Below are 10409 nucleotides of genomic sequence, written 5' to 3'. Positions count from 1 at the left end.
TTCTTATAGCTTGATGACTGTACGCTGCAGCTGTCCTACAATGGCACCTATCTGGATCTGGAGTCCTCTCTGGCTGAGCAAAGGGACGAGCTGGAGGGTTTTCAGCAGGATGACACAGGGTGAGACTGATTCATGAAAATACCCTCAGAAACAGACTGATACGCACTCACTCCTCACTTTCAAAACAACTTTGACCATTTGAGGCAAAAAGTAATAAGTCTCTTTGCCCCTTTGCTCTCTCTTTCTCTTTCTCTCTCTCTCTCTCTCTCACACACACACAACCACACACACATATAATTTCCGAGTTTCTCCATTCTTATAAAAATGGGAAGAATCACAAGCTGCTGGATTTCTTGGAAGCACAAGTTCACGGAAAGTATGAAGCGCTCTGGAAAGCGGGACAGATGTGCCCCTTCCTTCCACAGCTACAGCTCACCTCTTACTGGGTTTTAACATAATTGATATTCTGATCTTCATTGTGACAAAATTTCACAGTTTGCAAACCTGTCAACTCTCTGTAACAGCACTGTTGAGAAGTATTTTCAGTTGCTTAAATCTCCCAGCAGCAGTGCTGGTGTCTCTCATTGAGACACTAAGAGAAGTGGAAAATGGAACCCTGGCAGAATGGGCTAAAGATTTAGCCCAGTCAAAGGCAGTAAACCACCTGTATCCTGTCACACCTTTTCTTTTGATCAATTAAGTTAGCAGGTTAAGGCCTAAACAATAGCCTCACTTAATAAACATTGTTTATTTTCTGTGTGGAAAAAGCACATCAGCGTTGGATACCCTAGTATGTTTTATTATAATTCATTTCTTTGTAATAATTCTAAAAACCTTTAAATTTAAAATAAATTATAACATGTCTGCCTGATTAGTCATCATATGTTTATATATGTCAGTAGGCTATGCTTGTGTATGACAGTAAACTGAGCCTGGATCTGCCATAAATAAACGTGAACCAGTCACATTTTTCACACCTGGCAACGGTCAGCTACACTTTACCCTGAAAGTTATTTCAGGATAGCATACTGGCTACAATTAGGCACTGAAAGTCAACAAGGGAACCATTTGCAAAAGATATGCTACAAGTCCTGACTGAGGAGTTACAGGCTACAGTAAGTTATTGAAAAGAAATGTAAAAAAACACATAACACAGACTTAATGTTTCCAAAATAATTCATAAAGTTATAGTTATCCTCTCATTGATGTTATTAGAGACATTTGGTGCTACATTTAGCTGCACCAACTCCAGCTGTTAGCAGAGTTAGCGGGCATTGATAGCAGATTTTTGTGTCCTGTATGTAGGCAAACATTAACTAGCCAGCAAGCTAATTGTATTATCAAACTATTCAGTTAGCTTACAAACACTACATGTTTGCCAGCTAACTGCTCTGTCAATTCAGTTTCTCTTAATATTTATCTCGTCATTAGTGCTATGTCTAGCTATCCTCTAGCTAGTTAGCACAGTTAGCTCACATGAATAGTTTCTTTATTTTTTCCTGTATGTAACACTATCTTGCCACCAAGCTGATTAAATATGATAATAGCTATACTTACTCTAGCTCATTAGCGCAGTAAGCTTGCATGTAAGGCTTCTTTTTTGTGTCCTTTGTATGTAACGTTAACTAGCGAGCAAGCCAGCCCAAATACCTAACAATACAGTTAGCTAACAAACAAATAGGCCAGGATTACACTACTCCAGGCTGCTTCAGCTAATACTAGGCCATTTAGCCACTACATGTTTGCTAGCTAACTGTTAACTAACTTTAAATTCAGTGGTATGAGCCGGTGTTGCTTAATGTTAGCTGAACAGGTGTTACGTGAGCTAATTATCTGTATAAGAAACAGCTGAAATTTAACTGCATTCAACTAATGCAGGCCTACATTAACAATATCTGCGGTGATTTAGCCAGCCTGGCGTCAAAACAGGTGAATTGTGTTGAGGCACGACTTTAGAATCGCACTTTGTTCCCAGCCGTTGCCTTCAAACGTGGGTGACAATAAAGCATTGTCACGTAGAGCTCTGAGAAACACACTGAGCTCCCAGCTGTTAATGTAAGTGTGCAACAGTGTGTTTGTGTTTGAGAGTTTTGGTATGTTGATCTGTTTGGAGTCTGGGGGCCGCAGCGTGATAAGTGACGGCAGTCCAACAGAGCTGCGTTGTACTCTGTGTCTGTTTGCGTGTGCTTGTTTCCATGTGCACATTTATTTGTTTGTCTGTGTGTGTTATTATTTTGCGTCCGGTAAGCCATGTGACCGGTGATGGACAGGTGAATCGAGCTGTGTGTGTGTGTGTGTTTCTGAAGTGGTTGAGATCTTGGGGAACTGGTTAGATTTGAGAAGCCTGTCTGTCAGCCTCCCGAGGTCATACTGTACTGACAGTAGGAAATGAATCACACACTGGGTTGGGTTTGACCCTTTCTTGGCAAAACATCACAAAGGTTGTGGATGAATTCTTCCGAGTAAGCCTGACTTGTCCTCCCTCGCTATTTATACAGTGTCAAAAATGAATAAACTATTCACACTCAATATCTCACCCTCACACCACATATTTCACTTGTGCTGCAAAGTCAGGCAGATTCTGACAGCTGTTGCAACATCTTAAAAAACATAGTGATGGTACTCTGCTGTATTTATAGCTGTTTGCCTCATGCATTTATTTAATTTTGCCCTGCCCGTATCATGGTGATTGGCTCATGGACACTGTGCACATGCAACATGAGAAAGTATAAAAGTACGGCTTATTTTTCTACTTTTCACAACCCAGAAAACTGAAGAATTCCTTTCACTTAAAAAAAGTTCTCAACCGCGCTGATGTAAAGTGATTTTCACCCGGAATTTGTGTTCCCGCACTTGAAAAATGTGTTGTGACTCCAGCTGTGGCAGGACGCTGCTCACCGCAGTGGACAGTAAACAAGGTCCTCCGGTGACGAGGACGGCTCAGAGCAGAGTAGCCTGTTTGTTTTTTTTATTGTTGAATATATGTTTAGATTGTGAAATGATAATATTACGCATACATGTGGTGCAGATGCATGGTCAGGAACTCTTGCATTGTTTAAAAGAGACACCATTTGTTTTAAATACCAGCTTGTTATCCATCTAACTAGCATTTTCTAACCCCAAAATATCCCTTCTCATCCTCATTGTTATAAATGATATACATTATGTTAAGTCTTCATTTACTCTTAAATCCTGTTATTGCATCTAGAGTCTAATTGTCTTTCCACTGGCCTCAGAGACTCTGGTGTGACTGTCATTTTCACACAATACAGGCATTATCAGCGAGGTAGAGATAGTTAATAGAAATTAAATTGCAAGAAGAGTTTTTATCAGCATCTCGACAGATGATGTGTTAACATTTTGCTCTATTTCCGACCAAAGCTGATAACGCAGCTTAGCAAAAGGATAACAGGCCAGCTGGGCTGTTGTTTGGGTGTGTGTTGTCCTTCGCTGCATGTTATGCGTGATGGGTGTATTGCAGCAGTGTGTGCGATCACAGCGGTGCTTTCTCTGCTTGGATTGGATGCCATCAGCATGTCGGCGATGGAAGACGGTGATTAGCTCCTACAGATTGGAGGATAGCATGTTACGAAAGCGTTTACCATCATACTTCTGTGTGCTCATTTGTTTTCCTTCTGGAAATATGCCGGATATCAGTGTGCGCTCAGGATGGCACAAATAGTACGTGGAGGTGTTTGTGTGTTGTGTCTGCTCCTGCATGTCTGTCCTCAGATGTGTATCAGTATGGGGGCTCAAATTCAATGCAGGTTACTGTTTGTCTCCACCATTCCTCCCATTCCATCATAACAAGTCTTTGCCCCATAGTTTGTGTTAAGTTTATTATTTCTTCATACAATTAGCACTTTTTTTTCTTAAAGGACAAGAAAAAAACCAAATAATAATCAATATTTAGTCATTATCCACACATGCCCATGCTGATAGATATTCGGGTTAAGTTTCGTAATACGCAAAAACATTTCTGGAGCTTCACAGCAAAACAGCGTTGCAGCATTCTTGGCGCTTTTGAAGACTTGGATCACGCCGTACAAGCTGTACGGTGCAATTTAAATAGTTTTTTTTAATTGTAGTCTCCATCTGCAGTAATGCTTTGCTGTAAAGTGCCAGAAGAGTTTTCTGGACTTTGATACTAGCATTGGGTGAACTTAGCCTTCAAAGCAGCAGCCAGTCGGGAGAGATCTATGTCCTTTTTGTTGAAGGGTGTTCTATAGCGTTCACTAACGCCAAGAAAATTACACTTGATTGCATAGTTAGTGTCCAGCAACTACACGATCCACTCTGTTGCTTTAATAAAGATATTACTGAATCAATAATAACTCTGTCTGCTTCTTTCTTTGTCAGGTCCAGAGGGAAGAAGCACAGCGTTATTCTGCGGACCCAGCTGACTGTCCGCGTACACGCCTGCATCGGTGAGTCGCTGTGTGACATGATCATGGTCATGCATGTGTTTAACATGAGATTTGCCCTCGACACACACACACGGACCGTCAGACACACCAGCAAGCCTAACAACACATGGTACTGCTGGTTTACATGTGGTAGATGCTAAAGTCAGACCTGAGACCTCCCACTCAGACGCAGGTTCGACTTGTAGGTCAAACCTTTAGTCGAAATGTCTACAATGCGTTGTGATCATTTCTGTGTCAAACATGATTGGTGTGAGTTTTGTACAGTATGTGGCTGTTACCACAGTAGGACTGAGTGGTTTAGTCTTCTCAGTGTAACGCCCTTGACTGTTCTCAGTCTGAAATGATGATGAAGAGGAAGAGAGGAGAGGGGGGGTTAGCATGGCTGAAGGTGAGAGGCTGGTGAAAGACTAAGAATGGGAAGTAAGTTACGATGAAAGAACAGAGGAAAGGGATCTGAATGAGAGATTTACATTCATACATGCAGAGTAGATCTTTGGCCCTCACAACCCAAAAGTGACCTTGATCCTCCAACGTAACTTAGCTGATGCAGCAGAATTGTTTTGAGAACCATGTCAGCCATAGACAGCCTCCCAACACCCATCACTGTTCATGTTCGATAAAAACAAACTCCTCCGAAGCCCAACGGTCCCCTTTAATTCAGTCAAGACTAATCCAGTATTTGTATCACTTGTAACCACCCATAATTGCTTAACCATAATTTGAGATCACCAGATCTGTAACAGCCAACCACGAGCACAACAACACAATGCTGATGGAATCATAATCTCCATTTTGTTGAGGAATATTTTCATATCATTTATTCTCATTCGTACCACATTGCCTGAGAAATAACCAAACATTTAAAAAATGCCCTACCTCACAATGACAAAAAGGTTCTTTGTTGGGGTCTATTCTGGACTGGGACCCATCTCACATCCAAGTTTTGTGGATTCAGTAGTTTTTTACATAATCCTGCTGACAAACTAACCAACCCAGGCACAACAGTGTTTCCCACACATATGCTTACGCAGCTATTCTGTGCAAAAAACTCTTGGAGGTGGAGTTAATAAGAAAAACAAAACATAGTCATACATTCTTTTATTCTTTTATTACTTTGCTGATCACCTGACTTTTCCTCAGGTGCCACCATGAGTTTGACATATGTAGTTTTGTAAGTCAGCACCTACCTAAAGGATTGGTGTAAGCTTTTGTGAACCCCTCAGGAACCACTGAAATAACTCCATGATAATTTAACTCTCAATTTTGAATAAATACCTGCAAAAAAAGGCATTCCCATCAATCTTTGCTGTATTTTGTATATTTCCTGCTAATCGGCCAAGTGTTAGCATTGTTGCATAACAATTAAGGTTGGAAACACAATTTGCTCAAAGCAACCAGAGGGTATGATCAGCATGATGTAGCTGGTAGCATTGCTGTGGACTCTGCTGTGGATCTTTTGTCTTATTCATATTCAGCACAGTTAACAGAACTGTCCACTTATCATTTTTGGCTGTGACAGTGTTTCTTATTCTCACTCAGAGTTGGTGCCCCATAACGTACAGTATGTATATTTGTAAGTGATCCAGAAAAACAAATCTACTAAGATCTTTAATGTAAGCTGGCCAGCTGCCCAGTCACATGACAAGCGATGAACTCTTCTCTCTTCTTTTTGTGTTCGGTGTCTCACGAGGGTCTTTACCAGCCCCTCTCTGTCTGCAGCTCAGTCTCTGCACACCCATTATAATCACCTCACTCTCTCTTACCCTCCTTCCTCTGGGTCCGTGCTCCTCACTCCTTTCCCCTGTGCCTGTGTCTGCATGGCTAGCATTCTCCATGCCAGTGATAGCGGCGCTAAATCTGGATTCTCGGATCAGTGCCTCTGATTGGTTGAGAACGTGATGAGGTGAAGGGTCACTCGGAGGGGGAATAGCAGTGCTGAGGAGAGAAAACGTGCACAGTGTACAGAAAAAATAAACAGCTTCTCAATTTATGATGTATTCTTAACTAATGTGAAGTAATGTACACTTTTGCAGTGCAGTAATAACATGAAAAGATGAGTTAATGGGTAACGCCACCAATTTTACGTATTTAAGTGTTTTCAAAGGACTTGGGGAGTAAAACTGAATAATGAAAATAAAAGTTGTATAACAGGCTCCAGAGGAAGCTGCATGTAATCAAGTATATACCTTCAAGTGATATCACACAGTGTCTAAGTTGCATTGTGGGTAATGTAAGCGCTTCTTTGAAAAGGAAAAACCAATGTGTGGAATGGTCCATAACTGTCCGTAATAAGTCCAACAGTGTTATAGGAGTGTATTTAAAACCCTGGTGCCTACATTACACACAATGCAACATAACCACTGAGTGACATCATGTGAGGAAATTCCTCAGATTTTAAGCAGCTTTCTCTGAAGCCACAAAAAGCTAAATACTACTTTTTTTTACTTCTTCGGTAAAAGTCCTCGTGATCTGTAAAGGCACAAAATTGGTGGCGCTACCCTTTAATTAGGATATAACAGTTGATGGTGAACTACTATCATTCACGTGACTTCAGGAGATATTTTCTTCAGATGCTGTTAATAGTATATTGCACGTATACACACACATACTACGCAAATGCCTGAGTGAATCTAGTGTCAAGTGGTGTAAGCTAAATCCTTCCCTCACACTGATACACACAAACACACACACACACACACACACACACACACACACACACACACACACACACACACACACACACACACACACACACACAAACAGACCCTTACAAGGGGTTTTCCCATGGCTCATCTTGCTTTGAAGAAAACCGGTCATCGGTCTAAACTTGCATGTCTCATGCAGCATAATTTTTTTTAAAAAGAACTTTTTTATTAAAAAAAGCCGCATCATTGCCATATGAGATGCATTTCCTTTTGAAGGGCTCGAGTGAAACTTTAATTTTGCCCAGTGCCAAAGCTTGATGACAGAGCTTGCTGAGTATATTGACCGCAAATCCCGATTTCATCCAGCATGGCACAGATGCTGGGCAGCGACCAGATCCCAACTGGAGAGGCACTTTGTAATTCTGCTGCATTATACAGACATACAGTATAATCAGATGGCATGAGCGGGAGAGCGATCCATTCACTTTAGAGGTCCACTGACAGTTTTCCAACCCCCTCTCAGAGTTGCTTTAATGAGTCGGTTCAGCTTTCCACTCATCTGCCTGTTTAACGCTCTCTAATCCTGCCAGGCCTTGACCTTCAAATCGCCTGAATAGTGGTCAGCATACTACTCAACTAAATGAAAGTCTGTCACTATCAAGGGTACAAACCGCTCGTGAAATCAAGTATCTGCAACTTACAATTAGTTTGCCAGTACAGCAGGATTTGGTTGTCACAGGACTGAATTAAATGCATGGATCGCCGACTGTGCCAAGCCTGAGAAGTATTTGGTTTATGCGATTGAAATGCAGGAAAGGATCAATTCCTTACACTTTCCTAATCTTGCTGGCTTCGTCGGCTTTCCATTCTGATTGACAAGGATCAGGATTTGATTGTATTGAGGTCAAATATCAGGGAGATCGTAGGGTTTGCGACCTCCTTCAGTCGCTCATTGATCTTCTTTCAGGGCCACAAGGTTGGAGAAACAACTCTAACTATGTGAAACGCAGCTCTTCTTGGCATTTCTTGGCACTGCTGCTAACAGGAAGATCGAATTACATCCAGGCTCGCCAACTCCGGATTAAGGATGCTCCTGTGATGCATGTGTGTGTGTGAGTGAGGGTGTGATAATGTGTGTGAGTTAATGAGTTTTTCTGTTGTATATGAAAAGAAGGGGCACATTGGCATGGTCAGCAAAACTGTAACTGCAACACTGCTGCTGTAAGCGCTGCTCTGTGGGTGCCTTTGTGGCACTTTAACGATCCAGGTCTTCACAGCGCTCACTGTGTGACTCCCACCAGGAGATTGGGCTCAATTTTAAAGGAATGTATCTTTTTTTTATGTAGGGCAGGTGACCTGAGTGTCTTGGCCTCATCATTTCTCCCATCTACCTCTATATCTCTCTGTCATTCAGTGCCCTCTCTCCTTCACTTCCTCCCTTTCCCCCGATGGACCCTGTGGTCTGCAGTCCCATCACACTGCCAATCAGAACCCCTTGTTTAAGGGTTAATTTTAGCCGTTTCCGTCGCAGCAGAGCTGTTGTGGACCATAGCTGACTGGTGGAGTGAGGTGGCTCAGGGGTGGGGGTGAAGTGGAGGTGTTATCTTTAGAAAGTGTTGACAGCACAGAAACATGTGAGGAAGGCAGCACAGCGCTGAACCTCTCCTCACTAAATGTGAGAGTCGCATGAAGAGATGGTAACAGGGTTGAAAAAGGATAATAGTGGAGAATAATGGTGAAAGATAGTGCAAGGACTGATAGGAGCGTATCTTTTGTTGCACAACTGTCCATTTTGTCTAAAACTGTGCTAAACTGCTCTCTAATGGAACAGTAGACATTTCTGAATTAGTGTTTTTTCCATCCGAACAGTATGAAGTGTCAAAACAATTTTTTTTTATATAGTTAATTTCTCATTATGTGGTTTTGTAATTGGGAGTTAGACTCACTGGATTTAGACTCACGGTATTAGCCAGCAATTGTCTGTCTGTTTTAAGTTGCATCCTCTGCTTACCTGTATTTTACAGTTCTTAAAATCCCGATTGCTACGGGAAACATCAACCTCCGAGCTAGCTAACTACATGCTGAATGTGCGGGGGGGAACCTGAATGCTAACCTAAATGCAACTGAGCTAACAGTTGATACATTTCCATCTAGCGGGGGATTGAGCCATATTAATATCTATGCCTTTAATACACATGCTGCAGTGTGTTCAACAGATACCTGCTAAGTTTGTCCGTCTGCTTTTTGATGCTAGGCAGATTGCGCTTGGTAAGTTTTTTGATGCTATGAAAGTAAATCATTATTAGCTAAAGTTTGTGAACCAAAAGTCAGAATTGCACAAGTTGTCATATAACCATTTTTAATTTAATTATATACAATACAAAATACAGCTGCTCTATAAATATTTTCTGTAGGGTTGTCTCGTATGCAAATGAATGAATTGAAAGATGAAGTCAGACACACGTTTAAGATGGGGGGGATTAAACCACATACAATGTAAACTCACACTGGCTGAGCAAAAAAACTATAATCTTCGCATTTGTAAACTGTTAAACTTGCACAGGATTTACCAGAGTGTTTTCAGAATCCCGGAGCTTTTGTTTCCCATGTGGCCTCATTTCCCAGCCTCTCCTCAAGTGAAAGGATATGCAGTAATTAAATACAGTTTAAGTGATAGAGCGGCTATGCTATCTGACAGGTAAAGCTCCCTGTAATGAGTGGTACGGCAGGTGAAACAAAAGAGCTGGAGTGCAGAACAAAAGACCTTGCATGTGTTTTGGAGCCTGTTCAATCCCTTGGTACTTACCTCTGGAATTTGGCCCTTTTTTTTCCCCAAAAATTTGGCTTCTATACTGTTGGATTTCTGTGCCCCAATTATCCGTCTCTAATCGTCCCCCGCAGTACTGTGAGGGGGAGGCAGGGGCTGGAGGTTGAGGTGGAGGGGAGGTTGACTTGCTTTGATTTTCTTTGGTTGTTTTGTTACATAACATATTTGCAGCTTGTATTAAACAGAGGATTATGTCTCCGTCTGCCAAATAAACCTCAACTTTCTTTCTACCACATGATTCACTAGTATCATATGTCCTCATCAGTTGAGCAGTCTTACCAGTCGTACCAATACTGACGTACTGTACTGAAGCATTCATGTTTTACTTGAATATTTCCATTTAATATAAGTTTATACCACTATATCGTTCACTTTTTACTTACTTTATTTGTCTGACAGTTTTAGTTACAACTAACCCACCATGTATCTTTAAATTTGATGAGTATGAATTTTAATTTTTCTGACAAACTGAAGGATTAACTGTTTATGTGCTGAGAGCTGTCTCTGGCA

The 10409-nt window shown here is 41.4% G+C and overlaps 1 protein-coding gene across 6 annotated transcripts in view; it reads left to right on the top strand.

Annotated features, from left to right (window-relative positions):
- fhod3a (formin homology 2 domain containing 3a) overlaps positions 1–10409 on the top strand; it is a 77520-nt gene that overhangs the window by 6526 nt on the left and 60585 nt on the right. For all 6 annotated transcript variants that reach the window (XM_030412299.1, XM_030412298.1, XM_030412301.1 and 3 more), the window contains exons 2-3: positions 10–119; positions 4360–4427. In XM_030412299.1, the coding sequence (XP_030268159.1) occupies positions 10–119; positions 4360–4427 (178 nt within the window). The remainder of the gene's footprint in view (positions 1–9; positions 120–4359; positions 4428–10409) is intronic.

This window comes from Sparus aurata, chromosome 3 (assembly GCF_900880675.1).
Source record: "Sparus aurata chromosome 3, fSpaAur1.1, whole genome shotgun sequence".
Lineage (NCBI taxonomy): Eukaryota > Metazoa > Chordata > Actinopteri > Spariformes > Sparidae > Sparus > Sparus aurata.
This window is presented reverse-complemented; position numbering and strand designations above follow the sequence as displayed.